General features: G+C 53.2%; 1 protein-coding gene across 1 annotated transcript in view; it reads right to left on the bottom strand.

The window, feature by feature from the left end:
- The window catches only part of PLEC (plectin), a 647147-nt gene extending 640092 nt beyond the window's left edge, over positions 1-7055 (bottom strand). The window contains exon 1 of the mRNA XM_063924739.1: positions 3382-7055. Within this exon, the coding sequence (XP_063780809.1) occupies positions 3382-6835 (3454 nt within the window). The 5' untranslated portion in view covers positions 6836-7055. The remainder of the gene's footprint in view (positions 1-3381) is intronic.
- Between the last annotated feature and the right edge of the window lie 17099 nt (positions 7056-24154).

Below are 24154 nucleotides of genomic sequence, written 5' to 3' on the forward strand. Positions count from 1 at the left end.
GAATGTGTGCATGTCTGTGAGAGAATGACAACATGTGCGCATGTGTGAGAATGACAACGTGTGCATGTGTGAGAGAATGGCAACGTGTGCATGTGTGAGAATGAGAACATGTACGCAGGTGTGTGAGAGAATGAGAACGTGTGCACGTGTGTGAGAGAATGAGAATGTGTGTGCATGTGTGAGAGAATGAGAATGTGTGTGTGAGAGAATGAGAATGTGTGTGTGAGAGAATGAGAATGTGTGCGTGTGTGTGAGAGAATGTGCATGTGTGAGAGAATGAGAATGTGTGTGCATGTGTGCGAGAATGAGGATGTGTGCACGTTTGTGAGAGAATGAGAATGTGAACACGTGTGTGAGAGAATGAGGATGTGAACACGTGTGTGAGAGAATGAGGATGTGAACACGTGTGTGAGAGAATGAGGATGTGAACACGTGTGTGAGAGAATGAGGATGTGAACACGTGTGTGAGAGAATGAGGATGTGAACACGTGTGTGAGAGAATGAGGATGTGAACACGTGTGTGAGAGAATGAGGATGTGAACACGTGTGTGGGAGAATGAAAATGTGCGCGTGTAAGAGAATGAGAATGTGTGCGCGTGTGTGAGAGAATGAGGATGTGTGTGAGAGAATGAGGATGTGTGCACGTTTGTGAGAGAATGAGAATGTGTGTGAGAGAATGAGGATGTGTGCACGTTTGTGAGAGAATGAGAATGTGCGCGTGTAAGAGAATGAGAACGCGTGTGAGTCTGTGAGAGAATGAGAACGTGTGCATGTGTATGAGAGAATGAGAATGTGTGTGCATGTGTGAGAGAATGAGAACATGTGCATGTGTGAGAGAGAATGAGATTGTGTGCACATGTGAGAGAATGAGAATGTGTGCATGTGTGAGAGAGAATGAGAATGTGTGCACGTGTGAGAGAGAATGAGATTGTGTGCATGTGTGAGAGAGAATGAGAATGTGTGCACGTGTGAGAGAGAATGAGAATGTGTGCACGTGTGAGAGAGAATGAGAATGTGTGTGCATGTCTGTGAGAGAATGAGAATGTGTGCATGTCTGTGAGAGAATGACAACGTGTGCATGTGTGAGAGAATGAGAACGTGTGCATGTGTGTGACAGAATGAGAATGTGTGCACATGTGCAAGAGAATGAGAATGTGTGCACGTGTGTGAGAGAATGTGTGCACGTGTGTGAGAATGAGAACGTGTGTACGTGTGTGAGAGAATGAGAATGTGTGCATGTGTGAGAGAGAATGAGAATGTGTGTGCATGTGTGAGAGAATGAGAACGTGTGCATGTCTGTGAGAGAATGACAACGTGTGCGCATGTGTGAGAATGACAACGTGTGCACATGTGTGAGAATGACAACGTGTGCACATGTGTGAGAGAATGGCAACGTGTGCATGTGTGAGAGAGAATGAGAATGTGTGCGCGTGTGTGAGAGAATGAGATTGTGTAAGAGAATGAGAATGTGTGCGTGTGTGTGAGAGAATGAGATTGTGTAAGAGAATGAGAATGTGTGCGTGTGTGTGAGAGAATGAGAATGTGTGTGTAAGAGAATGAAAATGTGTGTGTGTGTGTGTGTGAGAGAATGAGAACGTGTGTGATAGCGCTGCATCACCACACAGCGCTATCACTGCTGCTTCCAAGGAAGCGACAGTCCCTCCAACCACATCTGAATCAGGCCCACAGAGCGCCACCCGGGTGTACAGTGCGCACATGTATAGAATAACATAGTAAAAGGACGTACTGTGCTCAGTAACCACCCCCGCTACCAAATAACGGAGAGTGGGCAACTCCTTCACACGTGCACGGGTCACTCGTGGGCGCCCGGGGAATGCAGCCATTGTGCGAGCCGGAATAATATTCAGGAATACGCAGCCTATATCTGAGGCAGTGACGTAGCTCAGTGAGGTCACTAATTCCAGTGACTAGGCCACAAAATGGCTGCTCCCGCGGTGTGTGTGGTAATGGGTACTGCTCCCTGTGATCTACTAGAGGATCCCATGTCACCTAGATCTGAGGTAACTGGATGGAACGATTATACGCAGGAGACACATTTGTGTTGCACCAGTTGGATGTCGCTCTGCAGACCGGTCGGACCTGCTGCTCTGTGAGGAACAAGTGCACAACGGAGGCTGCTGAACCTCTGCATCGTAATACACCTGCACCAGCAGAGGGTGTGAGCCGGGCACGCAGAGGTACCCGCCCAGAATCCTGGCCCTCAGGGCCCTCGCATGGAATGTGCAAATAACAGAGACAGGAAATCTGTGCCTCCCCAGCTGCTGTGGAACTACAGCTCCCAGCATGGTCTATAGATCCACAGTGCGGTGAGGAAGAATGTGCCTGTGACTAGCGGAACATGTCAGAGGTTAACCCCTGCCATGCTGGTGTGAGCCGGCACATAGCAGGGATGTGAGTCAGTGTTCTCCTGCCCACAGCCGCACTTCCCCTCTGCCAGAGCAGTCGTTGGCCTGGGCAGGTTAGTACGATGGATACATACATTCCATGTTCCATGTCAGCCTACGTCTCGCTTATTAAATCCATGTTTTCAGACCAGTCTCATACTTGGGAGCAGTGTAATGTTTGGAGTCTGGCCAAATCCCCCTCAGTCACTCCCACGTCCCCTCTCATCCTCCCCCCGGCACCGCAGCTCATTCATTCATATCACAAACCCCATTGGTGAGGCACTGCATGGCAGGGTTACCCTACAGTAACTGCATATTGGTGTCAGATTGCGAGCAGGGCCCTCCTGCCTCTATGACTCTCTGGTATTACCCAGTGGTCTAATTGTAAAGTACAACGGACTATGCGGCGCTATATAAGAAATGTAATAAATATTGTGCAGACGACGGGTTATCATGAGTCTCTGACATCCCGTACTGGGACCATATCACCTGGCATCGGAGCTACTTGGCCAGCGTCACCCAGGAAGTGAGAGATATCCGTGTCACAGGCTTGCAGCAAAAGGGACGCCTGGCCTCACCGGACCCAGTACCCTGGCAGAGTGCCTCCTTTCTAAGGGTGACCAAAGGACAGAGCTGGTTACCAAACTGCCACCAACCGCATGAGGTCCACATCGTGATGTAGGCCACGGACTACACACCGGCAGGCTGTGATCTTCAGCATGTCAGTCGACCTATCAGAAGATGACCTTTCACAATGGCTGACAGCGGTCACCAAGCATGCAAGAGAACGAGGCTACATTATCGACCAGTGTAGTCGTATCAAGGTCGGACCCGCTGTGACATCACTGCTATTTATGCAGTCATTGTGGCCTGCATACCTGTTAGTTTCATCTGATTGAACCATGAAGAACCAGCATTAATAATCTAACATGACATAGCTAGGCTTTGGTAACAGTTATGGATTGCCTGCACGTACCTTCATCAGCAGTAGATCCGGGATCACACTCTTCTTCAGGTGTCACAACATGATTTGTGGACTCTAGTTTAGTCTGGGTGAGGATGACTGTTTCGGATACAGCCTGGAGTTGGCTCTTCTTAGACCCAGGAGGATTCTGGGTAAGGACAACAGGATCTGATACAAGTTGGAGATCCTCCTTCTTCGATACTGGAGGATTCTGTGTAAGGACAACAGGATCTGATACAGGTTGGAGTTCCTCCTTCTTGGATACTAGAAGATTCTGGGTAAGGGCAACAGTTTTTGATACAGGTTGACGTTCCTCTTCCTTCTTGGATCCAGGAGGTTTCTGGGTAAGAACAACAGAATCTGACACAGTTTGGAGTTCCTCCTCCTTCGATACTGGAGGATTCTGTGTAAGTACAACAGGATCTGATACAGGTTGGAGTTCCTTCTTCTTGGATACTGGAGGATTCTGTGTAAGGACACCAGTTTTCGATACAGGTTGGAGTTCCTCTTCCTTCTTCGATCCAGGAGGTTTCAGGGTAAGAACAACAGAATCTGACACAGTTTGGAGTTCCTCCTCCTTCGATACTGGAGGATTCTGTGTAAGGACAACAGGATCTGATACAGGTTGGAGTTCCTCCTTCTTGGATACTGAAGGATTCTTGGAAAGAACAACAGTATCTGATACAGGTTGGCGTTCTTCCTCCTTGGACACTGGAGGATTTTGGGTGCGAACAACAGTATCTGATACAGGTTGGAGTTTCTCCTCCTTGGATACTGGAGGATTCTGGGTAAGAACAACAGGATCTGACACAGGTTGGAGTTCCTCCTCCTTGGATACTGGAAGATTCTGGGTAAGGATAACAGTATCTGATACAGGTTGGAGTTTCTCCTCCTTCTTGGATTCAGAAGGCTTCTGGGTAAGGACAACAGTATCGGATACAAGTTGGAGTTTCTCCTTCTTGGATGCAGGAGGCTTCTTGGTAAGGACAACATGATCTGATACAGTCTTGAGTTCCTTCTCCTTGGACACTGTAGGATTCTGGGTAAGGTCAACAGTGTTTGATACAGGTTGGAGTTTCTCCTCCTTGGACACTGGGGGATTCTGGGTAAGGTTGACTAGCTCTGGCACTGCCTGGAGTTCCTCCTCTTTGGACACTGGAGGATTCTGGGTAATAGTGACTAGTTCTGGCACTGCCAGGTCTTTCTGAATGTTCACAGTGTGTAAGTCTTTGTGGTTAACTAAGTCCAGCTTGGATTTCTGTTTGTTGGTCCCTTGCATTTGCTCAGGCTTTGGCACAGAGATGCCAGCATCAGGAACTGCCAACAGGTCCTGCCTAATGCCCTCCAATTCTGAGTGATGCGCATCTTGTTCATTATTTTGTGAATAAGTAGATGAAACAGATACACTGTGGGAGAGATTCAAGTCACCAGACACTTCCTCTGTCTTTACAATGATGTTTGTGTGATTATTTACAGACTCTTGTTTAGTTTTGGTCTGCTCTTTGACCAGGATGGACTCCAGTTCCATCTCTTTCTTTGGTATGTGGGTGGCAGAAATCTCAGCTGGCTCTACAACCTCTCGTTTAGCCTTCTCGCCCTTACTCTTGGACCCTTTCTTGTTCTTCCCCTGACTGACCTCTAGTTGTGTGTCAGCTTTGATAGAAGCATGGTGAGAGGCCTGGGTGCTGGCCGGTGACACCTTCTCTGCCTCTGTAGCCACCTGTGCCCCCGATTCCTCACTCTTTGTCTTTAGCATCTTTTCCTCCTGTAAGTTTCCCTTTTTGACTTTGGAAGATGCACTATTTGGGGTAACCTGAGCTACAGCCTGAGTGGCCTCTGCAGCCTGCTCCTGCTTTGGCTCATTCTTGGCCTCCCTCTTGCTTACACCCTTGGTCTGCATCTTGGTTGGTTTCTCTACGGCCCCATCCTCACTAGTCTTTTCCTGAGCCAGCTCTTTTTTCTTCTGGCCCTTCTTACCCTCTGACCCACTTTCTGTTTTTGATTCTGTTTTAGGGGGCTCTGGTTTGGTGGCCGCAGGAGTTAGAGCGACACAAACCTCTTCTTTCTCAGGTTTCTGATTTCTGATTTTTCCCTGGTCATTTTCTGGACCCTGCGCTACCATGGACTGAGAGGTAGAGACCTTATGGGTGTTACTTACTTGTACCTCTTCTTTCTCAGCTACATTTTTACCCTTTTTCTGCTGCTTAACCTCTTTTTTGGACTCTACTTTTGCCAACTCAGGGGCAGAGGTCACTAAACTTGAGACCTTCACTATCTCATCTGCCTCCAGGCTGGTTTGCTTTTCTTTGGCTTTCTGCTGTTTTAACTGCCCCTTGTCCTTCTCTTGTTTTAGCTCCTGGCCTAATAATAACTGTCCCTGCACGATTGCCTTCTCACGTACGCCTTGCTGGTGGTCGGTGATTTCTAGTGATCTATGACTGGTTACTACAGCCTCTGTGACAGAGGACACTACATGTACCTCCACCGATTTCTCACTTACGACCTTTCTGGCCTCCTCCCTTTGTTGCCCCAATTTAGCCCCTGACAGTTTTTCTGTAAATTGAGTTTGGGACGTTGAGGTGACAGCACTGACAGTGGTCTTCTCCTCCCTCCTCTCACTGGTGGAGATGACTGGACTCAGAGCTGTCACTAGCTCAGCAATTCCACTCCCTGTCTGCCCCTTGGAGTCCTCCTCCCTTGCACGTGGTTTCTTGTCCCCCAATTTCTTCTCCACCGTCCAACTTTCAGCGGACGTGGTCCCTAGATTGACCCTCTTCTCTGGCCATGCTCTCTCCGTCTCACCCCCAAATGTCTTTCTGATATCTTCCCTCCCCTGGCTTTCCTTTATGCCCCACTTCTCTTCTGCATTAGACACATGTAAACCCTGACCAGCATGGCTTGTTCCCCTCCTCACACTGCCCTGGCTATCTCTTTCCGCCCATCTCTGCCACCCACCTTCTTGCCAGCTGTTCTCCAGCACGTGGGAACCGATGGAGCCATTTACGGCATTTTGACCTCTTGGAGGCACCGTCTCCTCTCTCCTGCGGTACTCTTGCCTCTCAGCATCAGCCTGGGGCTTTGGGGCATAAGACGTGGGTCCCCGGACAGTCTGGACATTTGCAGCGGGTGTCCTCCTCGGCATACCAGGGGTGGGCACGGGGCGCCTGACCCTCTGCAGAGAGGCGGGCACAATCTCAGGTGGGAGATGCAGGTACTGGCGCAGATAGTCAATGCCTTCATTGGTCAGATACCAGTAGCAATGCTTCCATACAAAGGTCTCCCTAACAAATCCACGTGATTTCAGTGAGCCCAAGGCTCTTGTTACCTGCAGGTTGGTGACCCCCGGCACTTCAGCATGGCGGCTCTGAGGTCTCTCATCATTCTTTGCCACCATTACTCCATCCCGGAAAAGGATTTCATAGATCGCTCTCAGGCGGTCAAGCGGCATCAGCATCCCGGCCACCATGTTGGATAATGGGGCTCAGTTCCAATGGGGAGTAGAAAGTTGCAGTCCTCCGAACGACACGCCAAAATGTTTGGGAGAAAAAGGATCCTAAACTATAAATAAAAATCAGGAACGTCCCGAAACAGAGTCCCAGAAGCGGACAGCTGATCTCCCTGAGTGTATATCTCCAGAGGGAGACGCAGCAGCCTCCGCTCTGCAATAATCTCTGCAGAGCCTTAAAATGGGCAGCCAGACTCCAAAAAAAGTTTTTCCTCCCCTCCTTCTTCTCTTTTTCACCCCCCCTCCTCACTCGCCTCTGGATAGTGTAAGTGACTCCACCTCCTGGGTGTGAGAGAGACTGGACAGAGCAGCAGAGAGACAGCTGAAAGTCCAGGGAGACAGCCTGTTAGCGTGCTCAGGAGAAGAGAGGACGAGAGAGTGAGGCTGTCACACACCCCTCCAGTCATACACAGAGAGGGAGGGAGGACGGGAGGGAGGAGGCAGGGATCCAACCTCTGTGCCTCATGCAGATGCCAACACACCCATTTATTACCGAGAACCGGCACATGGAAAGGATGTGGGCACCCTTCACCCCCCAGCTGTCACATGGACACAGTAGTAGTGGGAGCAGAGGCAGGCCTATCAGTAGAAGAGAAAACACTCATTAAACTCACAGAGGCTTTCTCCTAGGAACCTGCAGGCGTGGAGTGGCAGCCCAGCAGAGGTGGTAGTGAGAATACGCATTGTGTACTGATGTAGCCAGCTGGGGAAGGGGGGGGGGGTAAAATAAACGCAGCGCTGCTTCCTCCTCACACATCTCCAGGCCAGCAGCTGCCCACAACCCTCAGCGCCTGCCCTTTACCGTGACACGTGCCCACAAATGGTTAACATGCAAGGGCGGGCGTATGACCAGATTATATATATCCGTATATTCCTAGACGGCGGAAGGTGACATAAAAATAATACCCAGGCAGCTGTTTCCTTGTGTCCCGCACAAATGTCACCCTCTCCTTCCCCCAAAACCACATTACAAATTGTAAGCTCTTGCGACAAGCAGTGACAAGTGCCCACTAAAGCCAAATGACACGCAGGATCAGCCCAGACAGCAATTACTGAGACGCTTTAAAGAACGATATACTTGTGAGACCTTTCTACACCGAGAAAAGCGCACGCGTTCCGACACGACCCGGTTATGGGATAATGTCCTCTGCGTGGTTCCTGGATGCAGTGCTTTTCAGTCATGCCTTTACACACAAATATTGCATCACCTAGGCACACAGAACTCTGTGCCTCATGCCTCACTGCTTACTCTGGAAGGCTGCATTCTCAGAGGTCAATGCCTCGTCTGCAAGGCGACTTCAACTCCTCCATGACGCTTTGTTTCCACTTATTATCCACTAGTTCTATCCCGTCTCTTCACTGACCTGAGTTCTCTGACTGCGGATATATTGTGGGCTCATTTCATCAGTCCCTCGGCATATTTTACGTATGCTACAGTTATAGCGTCAGATAATTTCATATACGCACACAGGACATTATTCAGGATTGTAAGCAAACCACAAAAGCAGACTAATGGGCGAAACCATGTGCACTGCAGGTGGGGCAGATATAACATGTGCAGAGAGAGTAAGATTTGGGTGGGGTGTGTTCAAACTGAAATCTAGTTTGCAGTGTAGCAATAATGCAGCCAGTATTTACCCTGCACAGAAACAATATAACCCACCCAAATCTAACTCTCTCTCTCTGCACATGTTACATCTGCCCCACCTACAGTGCACATGGTTTTGCCCAATTGCTAACTTTTTTGGTTTGCTAACAAACCTGAATAACTCCCTTATACCACATGTCAGATCTCCGGTATTACATCCCCGAAATTATCCAGTCAGAACATCAGCAATGATGACAAGAATTAAGGACACACTGCGACGGGCGTCACATCACACGCTGTGTCTGATCTAAATGACCTAAAACTTCCCGAGTCCTGAGCGGCTCCCTCCTTATAGTGTGATGTTATTGCTTCTCTCCTTATAACAGGGGAATATGTTATTAAATCCACATCACATGAACAGCAACATGAGAGTCTGCATTATGGAAGGTAGGTGTCCAGAGACAGTGCCTCCTCTGGTGCAATGATTTACCCAGGAGCTTCCGCACCCTCTACCTACCTGCTGCGCTCTCAACTATATGGTGTTATCATCACACCAACCGCTGTCCGCCTACCAGCTTATATACTGTATGCACGGCGGGCCCTGGCCAGGCCGCTGCTTAATTACTACAGTCCTAGAGGTCTCCCCTGTAACTCTGCCAGGCACAATCCTTCCTCCACCACGCCCGGCGGGGAGGACACCAAGGCGAGAGAGAAGATGTTACGGACAGCTAGATATATAAAAGGTGAATGACGGGAGACACTAAGCTTCATCTCAGTGATGATCAGTAGGGTGGGAAGAGAGGTGAAAGCTGTGTAAACGCCTATAAAAAGCATTAGATCCAGGGAACACGTTTGTGCTGAATGCTGATAAAAGAGAATTCTTCCCACAAGCCATCAAAACAAAGGGATCACGTCACATGGGCCCTGTATATCCTGATACAGCATGTAGACTGGCTGACTCCCAACATCACAACTCCTGAGCCTCTAAACCCCCAACATTTCATCTCCTGTTCCTCAGCTTCCAATGTGCCACCAATCACCTCCCAACATCCCATCTCCTGTTCCTCAGCTCCCAATGTGCCACCCCGGCAGTCACCTCCCAACATCCTGTCTCCTGTCCCTCAGCTCCCAATGTGCCACCCCGACAGTCACCTCCCAACATCCTGTCTCCTGTCCCTCAGCTCCCAATGTGCCACCCCGACAGTCACCTCCCAACATCCTGTCTCCTGTCCCTCAGCTCCCAATGTGCCACCCCGACAGTCACCTCCCAACATCCTGTCTCCTGTCCCTCAGCTCCCAATGTGCCACCCCGGCAGTCACCTCCCAACATCCTGTCTCCTGTCCCTCAGCTCCCAATGTGCCACCCCGACAGTCACCTCCCAACATCCTGTCTCCTGTCCCTCAGCTCCCAATGTGCCACCCCGGCAGTCACCTCCCAACATCCTGTCTCCTGTCCCTCAGCTCCCAATGTGCCACCCCGACAGTCACCTCCCAACATCCTGTCTCCTGTCCCTCAGCTCCCAATGTGCCACCCCGACAGTCACCTCCCAACATCCTGTCTCCTGTCCCTCAGCTCCCAATGTGCCACCACAACAGTCACCTCCCAACATCCTGTCTCCTGTCCCTCAGCTCCCAATGTGCCACCCCGACAGTCACCTCCCAACATCCTGTCTCCTGTCCCTCAGCTCCCAATGTGCCACCACAACAGTCACCTCCCAACATCCTGTCTCCTGTCCCTCAGCTCCCAATGTGCCACCACAACAGTCACCTCCCAACATCCTGTCTCTCAGCTCCCAATGTGCCACCAGACAGTCACCTCCCAACATCCTGTCTCTCAGCTCCCAATGTGCCACCAGACAGTCACTTTCTCAACATCCCATCTCCTGTCCCTCAGCTCCCAATGTGCCACCACAACAGTCACCTCCCAACATCCCGTCTCTCAGCTCCCAATGTGCCACTCAGTCACCTCCCAATGCCTCACCCCTTGAACCGAGTTGCCAGCTGCCGGAATCCCGGCGGCCAGGATACAGATGCCGGTATCCCGGCAGCCAGGATATCGACGACGGAATTCTGACACCGGGTGAAATACTGGCAGTCGGACTTTCCGCCCGGAATTCTCACTCGGGTGGTGGTCCACGCCACCATCCGAGGGAGAAAATAACCCTGTGGCGACACTCCCAAAGTCCCACTTCCTTAATCCTCAGCTCCCAACGTACCACCTCCTGAACCTTCAACTCCTATTGTCCCACCTTATGACCCCCGAACACCCAACGTCCCACATACTGACCCCTCAACTTCTATTGTCCCACCTCATGATCCCCGACCACCCAACATCACACCTCCTGTACACTAATGCCTCACCCCCTGAACCCTCACATCCATAGTCCCACCTGCTGAGCCCTGAGCTTCCATTTTCTCATCATGTCACCTCCTGAACCCCAGCACAGAGATACAGAGATCAGATTACCACTGGAACACATGTAATTAAGCATTACGTAATAACTCATATAACGGTCGGTTTAGATATAAATATTAAGATGTCGGTTTTCATATGACCAAAGATTTGTCTGCACACCGATGTCTCCACATCTCAGGACGGGTACAACCATTAACCTACAGAACATGTCTGAAGTGTGTGGTAATTATCACCTGCAAAGCTTGCACTGTTCATACCCCGCAACAGGGGGCATTAACTATACCATATATACACATGTGGGGGTATCCACTCTGCATTACATCACACAGATGTACATACACCCTGCAGCTCCCCATCAGGAACATAATCTCTAGATTCCATTAACTTGTTCCTCCCCTGAGCTGTGAAAATATGTGTTTTATTACTGTGCAGTGTACACTGCTGGTACCATATACAGAGTCATAAATTAATGTAATCCTGCACAGTGCAGTGTACACAGCTGGTACCATATACAGAGACAGCAATAATCCTGCACAGTGCAGTGTACACAGCTGGTACCATATACAGAGACATCAGTACTCCTGCACAGTGCAGTGTACACAGCTGGTACCATATACAGAGACATCAGTACTCCTGCACAGTGCAGTGTACACAGCTGGTACCATATACAGAGACATCAGTACTCCTGCACAGTGCAGTGTACACAGCTGGTACCATATACAGAGACAGCAATAATCCTGCACAGTGCAGTGTACACAGCTGGTACCATATACAGAGACATCAGTACTCCTGCACAGTGCAGTGTACACACCTGGTACCATATACAGAGACAGCAATAATCCTGTATAGTGCAGTGTACACAGCTGGTACCATATACAGAGACATCAGTACTCCTGCACAGTGCAGTGTACACACCTGGTACCATATACAGAGACAGCAATAATCCTGTATAGTGCAGTGTACACAGCTGGTACCATATACAGAGACACCAGTACTCCTGCACAGTGCAGTGTACACAGCTTGTGCCATATACAGAGATAGCAGTACTCCTGCAGAGTGCAGTGTACACAGCTTGTGCCATATACAGAGACATCAGTACTCCTGCACAGTGCAATGTATACAGCCGGTACCATATACAGAGACTGTAGTACTCTTACACAGTGCAGTGTACACAGCTGGTACCATATACAGAGACATCAGTACTCCTGCACAGTGCAGTGTACACAGCTGGTACCATATACAGAGACAGCAGTACTCCTGCACAGTGCAGTGTACACAGCTGGTACCATATACAGAGACAGCAGTACTCCTGCACAGTGCAGTGTACACAGCTGGTACCATATACAGAGACACCAGTACTCCTGCACAGTGCAGTGTACACAGCTGGTACCATATACAGAGACACCAGTACTCCTGCACAGTGCAGTGTACACAGCTGGTACCATATACAGTGTCATAAATCAATATAATCCTGCACAGTGCAGTGTACACAGCTTGTGCCATATACAGAGACAGCAGTACTCCTGCACAGTGCAGTGTACACAGCTGGTACCATATACAGAGACAGCAGATTATAAGCTCCTGTGGCGAGGACAGTCTATTGCTCTCTCTCTGGTTCCCTCCACATGTCTCTGCTCTAGTGTGTATATAATGTAATAATGACACGCTAATCTTCCTGTAACTCCGGCCTCTGCAGAGATGACTGCCAGAGTCTCCAACATGATACAGCGTTATCACTGAAGACTTCTCCCAGACAAAGTGACACCCGGCTGCAGGGGATAGAGCACAGGGAGGTGAGAGTACACCTGCTCGGGGGGCGAGAGTACACCTGCTCGGGGGGCGAGAGTACACCTGCTCGGGTGGTGAGAGTACACCGGCTCGGGGGGGCGAAAGTACACCGGCTCGGGAGGAGAGAGTACACCGGCTCGGGTGGTGAGAGTACACCTGCTCGGGGGGCGAGAGTACACCTGCTCGGGGGGCGAGAGTACACCTGCTCGGGTGGTGAGAGTACACCGGCTCGGGGGGGCGAAAGTACACCGGCTCGGGAGGAGAGAGTACACCGGCTCGGGTGGTGAGAGTACACCTGCTCGGGGGGCGAGAGTACACCTGCTCGGGGGGCGAGAGTACACCTGCTCGGGTGGTGAGAGTACACCGGCTCGGGGGGGCGAAAGTACACCGGCTCGGGAGGAGAGAGTACACCGGCTCGGGTGGTGAGAGTACACCGGCTCGGGGGGCGAGAGTACACCGGCTCGGGGGGGTGAGAGTACACCGGCTCGGGGGGGCGAGAGTACACCTGCTCGGGGGGCGAGAGTACACCTGCTCGGGGGGCGAGAGTACACCTGCTCGGGTGGCGAGAGTACACCTGCTGGTGAGAGTACACCTGCTCGGGGGGCGAGAGTACACCTGCTCGGGGGGCGAGAGTACACCTGCTCGGGGGGCGAGAGTACACCTGCTCGGGTGGTGAGAGTACACCGGCTCGGGGGGGCGAGAGTACACCGGCTCGGGGGGGCGAGAGTACACCGGCTCGGGGGGGCGAGAGTACACCGGCTCGGGGGGCGAGAGTACACCGGCTCGGGGGGCGAGAGTACACCGGCTTGGGGGGCGAGAGTACACCTGCTCGAGTGGCGAGCTGCTCGGGTGGTGAGAGTACACCTGCTCGGGTGGTGAGAGTACACCGGCTCGGGGGGCGAGAGTACACCGGCTCGGGGGGCGAGAGTACACCGGCTCGGGGGGCGAGAGTACACCGGCTCGGGGGGCGAGAGTACACCGGCTCGGGGGGCAAGAGTACACCTGCTGGCTCGGGGGGTGAGTACACCGGATCGGGGGGTGAGAGTACACCGGCTCGGGGGGCGAGAGTACACCTGCTGGCTCGGGGGGTGAGAGTACACCTGCTGGCTCGGGGGGTGAGAGTACACCGGAACGGGGGGTGAGAGTACACCGGATCGGTGGGGGGGGGGGGGGGGGCACATCAGATCTATTCACACCTCACACTGAATGGAGAGGGGAAGAGACTAGCAGGAGACAGGCCTACACCAGCGCCCCCAGGGCAATATATTACCATACTAGATGGCACAGTGACAGCAGCAGCTGCAGCGTCTATCCGTTACTCGCAGCTTGTGATACATAAATATATATACAGGAGCAGGATGTGTACGAGTGGCAGAATCCTGGTGATGTACGCAGCACGCGTCCCAGCCTGGCGGCAGCATGGGCACCGGGCACGCACTCCCCCTGTAACCCTACCAGCTGCTGGCAGCACAGCCCAGTCTCCCGGTCTCTGTGTTCCCCTACACATGCTGCGGGGGTAACTGACATCAGCAGCGAGGCACCTATACCTCGATCAGCCCCCAGGGCACCTAGGGACAGCGCTGATAATAACGCAGATATAGGCGAGGAACGCTCTGGAACTGGATCATTTGTTACTAATCTAAGTGCCCTCAGGAAATGCAGAATATCATTATCAGCCGTCACGTCACATTCCCACGCACACACAGTATATATAATGAGGCAGAATGCTGCACATACAATACAGTATATATAATGAGGCAGAATGCTACACACACAGTATATATAATGAGGCAGAATGCTGCACATACAGTATATATAATGAGGCAGAATGCTGCACATACAGTATATATGAGGCAGAATGCTGCACATACAGTATATATCAGGCAGAATGCTGCACATACAGTATATATAAGGCAGAATGCTGCACATACAGTATATATAATGAGGCAGAATGCTGCACATACAGTATATTTAATGAGGCAGAATGCTGCACATACAGTATATTTAATGAGGCAGAATGCTACACACACAGTATATATAATGAGGCAGAATGCTGCACATACAGTATATATAATGAGGCAGAATGCTGCACATACAGTATATATAATGAGGCAGAATGCTGCACATACAGTATATATAATGAGGCAGAATGCTGCACATACAGTATATATGAGGCAGAATGCTGCACATACAGTATATATAATGGGGCAGAATGCATGCACATACAGTATATTGAGGCAGAATGCTGCACACACAGTATATATAATGAGGCAGAATGCTGCACACACAGTATATATAATGAGGCAGAATGCTGCACATACAGTATATATAATGAGGCAGAATGCTGCACATACAGTATATATAATGAGGCAGAATGCTGCACATACAGTATATATAATGAGGCAGAATGCTGCACATACAGTATATATGAGGCAGAATGCTGCACATACAGTATATATAATGGGGCAGAATGCATGCACATACAGTATATTGAGGCAGAATGCTGCACACACAGTATATATAATGAGGCAGAATGCTGCACACACAGTATATATAATGAGGCAGAATGCTGCACATACAGTATATATAATGAGGCAGAATGCTGCACATACAGTATATATAATGAGGCAGAATGCTGCACATACAGTATATATAATGAGGCAGAATGCTGCACATACAGTATATATAATGAGGCAGAATGCTGCACATACAGTATATATAATGAGGCAGAATGCTGCACACATGATATGAGCTTTGTTACATCTGCAGGAGAAGCTGCTCTGCACCGTGGACACTACATACCGTCCTTCTCCATACTAGTGTTCCGTGGTGCACAATTCCCTGTATACAGTGGGGTCCTGGCTCAGGTTGAGGCTATACAGAGGGGACCTGGCTCAGGGTGAGGCTATACAGAGGGGTCCTGGCTCAGGGTGAGGCTATACAGAGGGGTCCTGGCTCAGGGTGAGGCTATACAGAGGGGTCCTGGCTCAGGGTGAGGCTATACAGAGGGGTCCTGGCTCAGCGTGAGGCTATACAGAGGGGTCCTGGCTCAGGGTGAGGCTATACAGAGGGGTCCTGGCTCAGGGTGAGGCTATACAGAGGGGTCCTGGCTCAGGGTGAGGCTATACAGAGGGGTCTTGGCTCGGGGTGAGGCTATACAGAGGGGTCCTGGCTCAGGGTGAGGCTATACAGAGGGGACCTGGCGCAGGGTGAGGCTATACAGAGGGGACCTGGCTCAGGGTGAGGCTATACAGAGGGGTCCTGGCTCAGGGTGAGGCTATACAGAGGGGTTCTGGCTCAGGGTGAGGCTATACAGAGGGGTGCTGGCTCAGGGTGAGGCTATACAGAGGGGTCCTGGCTCAGGGTGAGGCTATACAGAGGGGTCCTGGCTCAGGGTGAGGCTATACAGAGGGGTCCTGGCTCAGGGTGAGGGTATACAGAGGTTACCTGGCTCAGGGTGAGGCTATACAGAGGGGTCCTGGCTCAGGGTGAGGCTATACAGAGGGGTCCTGGCTCAGGGTGAGGCTATACAGAGGGGTCCTGGCTCAGGGTGAGGCTATACAGAGGGGTCCTGGCTCAGGGTGAGGCTATACAGAGGGGCCCTGGCTCAGGGTGAGGCTATACAGAGGGGCCCTGGCTCAGGGTGAGGCTATACAGAGGGGCCCTGGCTCAGGGTGAGGCTATACAGAGGGGCCCTGGCTCAGGGTGAGGCTATACAGAGGGGCCCTGGCTCAGGGTGAGGCTATACAGAGGGGTCCTGGCTCAGGGTGAGGCTATACAGAGGGGACCTGGCTCAGGGTGAGGCTATACAGAGGGGTCCTGGCTCAGGGTGAGGCTATACAGAGGGGACCTGGCTCAGGGTGAGGCTATACAGAGGGGACCTGGCTCAGGGTGAGGCTATACAGAGGGGTCCTGGCTCAGGGTGAGGCTATACAGAGGGGTCCTGGCTCAGGGTGAAGCTATACAGAGGGGTCCTGGCTCAGGGTGAGGCTATACAGAGGGGACCTGGCTCAGGGTGAGGCTATACAGAGGGGTCCTGGCTCAGGGTGAGGCTATACAGAGGGGTCCTGGCTCAGGGTGAGGCTATACAGAGGGGACCTGGCTCAGGGTGAGGCTATACAGAGGGGACCTGGCTCAGGGTGAGGCTATACAGAGGGGACCTGGCTCAGGGTGAGGCTATACAGAGGGGACCTGGCTCAGGGTGAGGCTATACAGAGGGGACCTGGCTCAGGGTGAGGCTATACAGAGGGGTCCTGGCTCAGGGTGAGGCTATACAGAGGGGTCCTGGCTCAGGGTGAGGCTATACAGAGGGGCCCTGGCTCAGGGTGAGGCTATACAGAGGGGCCCTGGCTCAGGGTGAGGCTATACAGAGGGGACCTGGCTCAGGGTGAGGTTATACAGAGGGGACCTGGCTCAGGGTGAGGCTATACAGAGGGGACCTGGCTCAGGGTGAGGCTATACAGAGGGGTCCTGGCTCAGGGTGAGGCTATGTAGCTCTCCAGTAGTTGCAGTGAGGGGGAGAAGGTCAATACCAATGGCTTATAGCCAAGATCTATCCAAGCCTGTATGAACAGGCCCGCACCACCCACGTGGCATCACTTCTGTGTCCCATGATACGTACAGACCAGTATCAAACCAGCATATCGTGATCTTGAGGTTTATGTACCCAACATGGTTCAAAACTTGTTTAATCACCTATATCCACAATTACAGCTGTGAGTGTATGCCAGCTGTGCCCATCTATATATTGCTGCAGGTATATCGGGCCAGATCAGGACTACTGGTGACCAGACTGGATGGAGTATGATTGGGGCTATGACTGGATAGACAGTGAGGTCAGTGCTCTGGGACTGGATGGATGGAGTGAGGTCTGGGCTCTGGGACTGGATGGATGGAGTGAGGTCTGGGCTCTGGGACTGGATGGAGTGAGGTCTGGGCTCTGTGATTGGATGGATGGTGTGAGGTCTGGGCTCTGGGACTGGATGGATGGAGTGAGGTCTGGGCTCTGGGACTGGATGGATGGAGTGAGGTCTGGGCTCTGGGACTGGATGGATGGAGTGAGGTCTGGGCTCTGGGACTGGATGGATGGAGTGAGGTCTGGGCTCTGGGACTGGATGGATGGAGTGAGGTCTGGGCTCTGGGACTGGATGGATGGAGTGAGGTCAGTGCTCTGGGACTGGATGGATGGAGTGAGGTCTGGGCTCTGGGACTGGATGGAGTGAGGTCTGGGCGCTGGATGGATGGAGTGAGGTCTGGGCTCTGTGATTGGATGGATGGTGTGAGGTCTGGGCTCTGGGACTGGATGGATGGAGTGAGGTCTGGGCTCTGGGACTGGATGGATGGAGTGAGGTCTGGGCTCTGGGACTGGATGGATGGAGTGAGGTCTGGGCTCTGGGACTGGATGGATGGAGTGAGGTCAGTGCTCTGGGACTGGATGGATGGAGTGAGGTCAGTGCTCTGGGACTGGATGGATGGAGTGAGGTCAGTGCTCTGGGACTGGATGGATAAAGTGAGGTCTGGAACTGGATGGAGTGAGGTATGGGACTGGATGGAGTGAGGTCAGTGCTCTGGGACTAGATGGATGGAGTGAGGTCTGGGCGCTGGATGGATGGAGTGAGGTCTGGGCTCTGGGATTGGATGGATGGTGTGAGGTCTGGGCTCTGGGACTGGATGGATGGTGTGAAGTCTGGGCTCTGGGACTGGATGGATGGAGTGAGGTCTGGGACTGGATGGATGGAGTGAGGTCTGGGACTGGATGGATGGAGTGAGGTCAGTGCTCTGGGACTGGATGGATGGAGTGAGGTCTGGGCTCTGGGATTGGATGGATGGAGTGAGGTCTGGGCTCTGAGACTGGATGGTTGGAGTGAGGTCTGGGTTCTGGGACTGGATGGATGGAGTGAGGTCTGAGGTCTGGGCTCTGGGACTGGATGGATGGAGTGAGGTCTGGGCACTGGGACTGGATGGGTGGAGTGAGGTCTGGGCTCTGGGACTGGATGGTTGGAGTGAGGTCTGGGTTCTGGGACTGGATGGATGGAGTGAGGTCTGAGGTCTGGGCTCTGGGACTGGATGGATGGAGTGAGGTCTGGGCTCTGGGCGCTGGATGGATGGAGTGAGGTCTGGGCTCTGGGACTGGATGGATGGAGTGAGGTCTGGGCTCTGGGACTGGATGGATGGAGTGAGGTCTGGGCTCTGGGACTGGATGGATGGAGTGAGGTCTGGGCTCTGGGACTGGATGGATGGAGTGAGGTCTGGGCTCTGGGACTGGATGGATGGAGTGAGGTCTGGGCTCTGGGACTGGATGGATGGAGTGAGGTCTGGGCTCTGGGACTGGATGGATGGAGTGAGGTCTGGGCTCTGGGACTGGATGGATGGAGTGAGGTCTGGGCTCTGGGACTGGATGGATGGAGTGAGGTCTGGGCTCTGGGACTGGATGGATGGAGTGAGGTCTGGGCTCTGGGACTGGATGGATGGAGTGAGGTCTGGGCTCTGGGACTGGATGGATGGAGTGAGGTCTGGGCTCTGGGACTGGATGGATGGAGTGAGGTCTGGGCTCTGGGACTGGATGGATGGAGTGAGGTCTGGGCTCTGGGACTGGATGGATGGAGTGAGGTCTGGGCTCTGGGACTGGATGGATGGAGTGAGGTCTGGGCTCTGGGACTGGATGGATGGAGTGAGGTCTGGGCTCTGGGACTGGATGGATGGAGTGAGGTCTGGGCTCTGGGACTGGATGGATGGAGTGAGGTCTGGGCTCTGGGACTGGATGGATGGAGTGAGGTCTGGGCTCTGGGACTGGATGGATGGATGGAGTGAGGTCTGGGCTCTGGGACTGGATGGATGGATGGAGTGAGGTCTGGGCTCTGGGACTGGATGGATGGATGGAGTGAGGTCTGGGCTCTGGGACTGGATGGATGGATGGAGTGAGGTCTGGGCTCTGGGACTGGATGGAGTGAGGTCTGGGCTCTGGGACTGGATGGATGGATGGAGTGAGGTCTGGGCTCTGGGACTGGATGGATGGAGTGAGGTTTGGGCTCTGGGACTGGATGGATGGAGTGAGGTCTGGGCACTGGGACTGGATGGATGGAGTGAGGTCTGGGCTCTGGATGGATGGAGTGAGGTCTGGGCTCTGGGACTGGATGGTTGGAGTGAGGTCTGGGCTCTGGGACTGGATGGATGGAGTGAGGTCTGGGCTCTGGGACTGCATGGATGGAGTGAGGTCTGGGCTCTGAGACTGGATGGATGGAGTGATGTCTGGGCTCTGGGACTGGATGGTTGGAGTGAGGTCTGGGCTCTGGGACTGGATGGATGGAGTGAGGTCTGGGCTCTGGGACTGGATGGATGGAGTGAGGTCTGGGCTCTGGGACTGGATGGATGGAGTGAGGTCTGGGCTCTGGGGACTGGATGGAGTGAGGTCTGGGCTCTGGGACTGGATGGATGGAGTGAGGTCTGGGCTCTGGGACTGGATGGATGGAGTGAGGTCTGGGCTCTGGGACTGGATGGATGGAGTGAGGTCTGGGCTCTGGGACTGGATGGATGGAGTGAGGTCTGGGCTCTGGGACTGGATGGATGGAGTGAGGACTGGGCTCTGGGACTGGATGGATGGAGTGAGGTCTGGGCTCTGGGACTGGATGGATGGATGGAGTGAGGTCTGGGCTCTGGGACTGGATGGATGGAGGTCTGGGCTCTGGGACTGGATGGATGGAGGTCTGGGCTCTGGGACTGGATGGATGGAGGTCTGGGCTCTGGGACTGGATGGATGGAGGTCTGGGCTCTGGGACTGGATGGATGGAGGTCTGGGCTCTGGGACTGGATGGATGGAGGTCTGGGCTCTGGGACTGGATGGATGGAGGTCTGGGACTGGATGGATGGAGGTCTGGGCTCTGGGACTGGATGGATGGAGGTCTGGGACTGGATGGATGGATGGATGGAGGTCTGGGCTCTGGGACTGGATGGATGGAGGTCTGGGCTCTGGGACTGGATGGATGGATGGAGGTCTGGGCTCTGGGACTGGATGGATGGAGGTCTGGGCTCTGGGACTGGATGGATGGAGGTCTGGGCTCTGGGACTGGAATAATGGAGTGAGGTCTGAGATCTGATTGGATGGATGGAGTGAGATATGGGCTCAAACTGGATGGATGGAGTGAGGTCTGTACTCTGGGACTGGAATAATGGTGTGAGGTCTGAGATCTGATTGGATGGATGGAGTGAGATCTGGGCTCTGACTGGACAGATGAAGTAGGACAGATGAAGCTGTGTGTGTGGTTCTTTGTAGTGCCGGGGGCTAATATTGCCAATGAACAATCTATTCCATCTCTACCATGTAAGGAGAATGTTAATCTGCCAGAGTTGTCACTGGCTACTTGAAGGCCTCCATTACAGGTTCCCTTCTAGCAATCTGATGATTTTTGCACATTTCCATGTTTTTTTTTATAGACATGGCCGCGCAAAAGGAATGGAAAAAGTGTTTAAAATCTTGTTTTCTTCAACTTATTGGAAATTTTTTTTTTTTATGAAAATGTTAATATATCTAGAAATTCTTTGATCTTCATGATGAAGCTCTTATTTGTAAATGCTGTAAAAAAAGGCTGGGACCTCTGTATCAAATAGGTTTATTTAGTTTGAAATCAACGTAAAGGCTTTGGCGCCTGTTGCGGAGTTGGACAAATATTGGGAACATGCGCTAATATACTGCAATCACAGAAAACATTGTGCATATTCGCATCAGAGTTATACACATCATTCGGTGCGGCCGCCCCCTCTGCGTACATCAGCAGTGTGTAATTGTATCAGCCTATACTGCATACTGCTTGGAACCAGGCATATTTCAGTTACGTCCACCTTTCAGTAGCCCACAATAGTGCACACACGTAATAATGGAATGTTGTCTATGTAAGAATGCGACGTTACAGCAGAGCTAAGCTCTTCCATCAGTAATAAGCGCAGATGCGCTGGAAATGTAAGATCGCAGGCTTACAGCTACTGACAGGCAGAGGCGAGGGCCCTGCTCACAGGCTTACAGTTACTGACAGACAGAGGCGAGGGCCCTGCTCACAGGCTTACAGTTACTGACAGACAGAGGTGAGGGCCCTGCTCGCAGCCTTACAGCTACTGACAGGCAGAGGCGAGGGCCCTGCTCACAGGCTTACAGTTACTGACAGACAGAGGCGAGGGCCCTGCTCACAGGCTTACAGTTACTGACAGACAGAGGCGAGGGCCCTGCTCACAGGCTTACAGTTACTGACAGAGGCGAGGGCCCTGTGCGCAGGCTTACAGCTACTGACAGGCAGAGGTGAGGGCCCTGCTCGCAGGCTTACAGTTACTGACAGAGGCGAGGGCCCTGTGCGCAGGCTTACAGCTACTGACAGGCAGAGGTGAGGGCCCTGCTCACAGGCTTACAGTTACTGACAGACAGAGGCGAGGGCCCTGCTCACAGGCTTACAGTTACTGACAGACAGAGGTGAGGGCCCTGCTCGCAGCCTTACAGCTACTGACAGGCAGAGGCGAGGGCCCTGCTCACAGGCTTACAGTTACTGACAGACAGAGGCGAGGGCCCTGCTCACAGGCTTACAGTTACTGACAGACAGAGGCGAGGGCCCTGCTCACAGGCTTACAGTTACTGACAGAGGCGAGGGCCCTGTGCGCAGGCTTACAGCTACTGACAGGCAGAGGTGAGGGCCCTGCTCGCAGGCTTACAGTTACTGACAGAGGCGAGGGCCCTGTGCGCAGGCTTACAGCTACTGACAGGCAGAGGTGAGGGCCCTGCTCGCAGGCTTACAGTTACTGACAGACAGAGGTGGGGGCCCTGCTCGCAGGCTTACAGCTACAGACAGAGGCGAGGGCCCTGCTCGAAGGCTTACAGTTACTGACAGAGGCGAGGGCCCTGCGCGCAGGCTTACAGTTACTGACAGGCAGAGGTGAGGGCCCTGCTCGCAGGCTTACAGCTACTGACAGGCAGAGGCGAGGGCCCTGCTCGCAGGCTTACAGCTACTGACAGACAGAGACGAGGGCCCTGCTCGCAGGCTTACAGCTACAGACAGAGGCGAGGGCCCTGCTCGAAGGCTTACAGTTACTGACAGGCAGAGGTGAGGGCCCTGCTCGCAGGCTTACAGTTACTGACAGGCAGAGGCGAGGGCCCTGCTCGCAGGCTTACAGTTACTGACAGAGGCGAAGGCCCTGCTCGCAGGCTTACAGTTACTGACAGGCAGAGGCAAGGGCCCTGCTCGCAGGCTTACAGTTACGGACAGACAGAGGCGAGGGCCCTGCTCGCAGGCTTACAGTTACTGACAGGCAGAGGCGAGGGCCCTTCTCGCAGGCTTACAGCAACGGACAGCAGAGGCGAGGGCCCTGCTCACAGGCTTACAGTTACTGACAGACAGAGGCGAGGGCCCTGCTCGCAGCCTTACAGCTACTGACAGACAGAGGCGAGGGCCCTGCTCACAGGCTTACAGTTACTGACAGACAGCGGCGAGGGCCCTGCTCACAGGCTTACAGTTACTGACAGAGGCGAGGGCCCTGCGCGCAGGCTTACAGCTACTGACAGGCAGAGGCGAGGGCCCTACTCGCAGGCTTACAGCTACTGACAGACAGAGACGAGGGCCCTGCTCGCAGGCTTACAGTTACTGACAGGCAGAGGCGAGGGCCCTGCTCGCAGGCTTACAGTTACTGACAGAGGCGAGGGCCCTGCTCGAAGGCTTACAGTTACTGACAGGCAGAGGCGAGGGCCCTGCTCGCAGGTTTACAGCTACTGACAGGCAGAGGTGAGGGCCCTGCTCGCAGGCTTACAGCTACTGACAGAGGCGTGGGCCCTACTCGCAGGCTTACAGCTACTGACAGGCAGAGTTGAGGGCCCTGCTCGCAGGCTTACAGCTACTGACAGACAGAGGCGAGGGCCCTGCTTGCAGGCTTACAGCTACTGACAGGGAGAGGCGAGGGCCCTACTCGCAGGCTTAGAGTTACTGACAGGGAGAGGCGAGGGCCCTACTCGCAGGCTTACAGTTACTGACAGGGAGAGGCGAGGGCCCTACTCGCAGGCTTACAGTTACTGACAGGGAGAGGCGAGGGCCCTACTCGCAGGCTTACAGCTACTGACAGGCAGAGGTGAGGGCCCTGCTCGCAGGCTTACAGCTGCTGACAGAGGCGTGGGCCCTACTCGCAGGCTTACAGCTACTGACAGGCAGAGTTGAGGGCCCTGCTCGCAGGCTTACAGCTACTGACAGACAGAGGCGAGGGCCCTGCTCACAGGCTTACAGTTACTGACAGACAGAGGCGAGGGCCCTGCTCACAGGCTTACAGTTACTGACAGACAGAGGTGAGGGCCCTGCTCGCAGCCTTACAGCTACTGACAGGCAGAGGCGAGGGCCCTGCTCACAGGCTTACAGTTACTGACAGACAGAGGCGAGGGCCCTGCTCACAGGCTTACAGTTACTGACAGAGGCGAGGGCCCTGTGCGCAGGCTTACAGCTACTGACAGGTAGAGGTGAGGGCCCTGCTC

The sequence above is a fragment of the Pseudophryne corroboree genome, chromosome 5 (assembly GCF_028390025.1).
Source record: "Pseudophryne corroboree isolate aPseCor3 chromosome 5, aPseCor3.hap2, whole genome shotgun sequence".
Taxonomy (NCBI): domain Eukaryota; kingdom Metazoa; phylum Chordata; class Amphibia; order Anura; family Myobatrachidae; genus Pseudophryne; species Pseudophryne corroboree.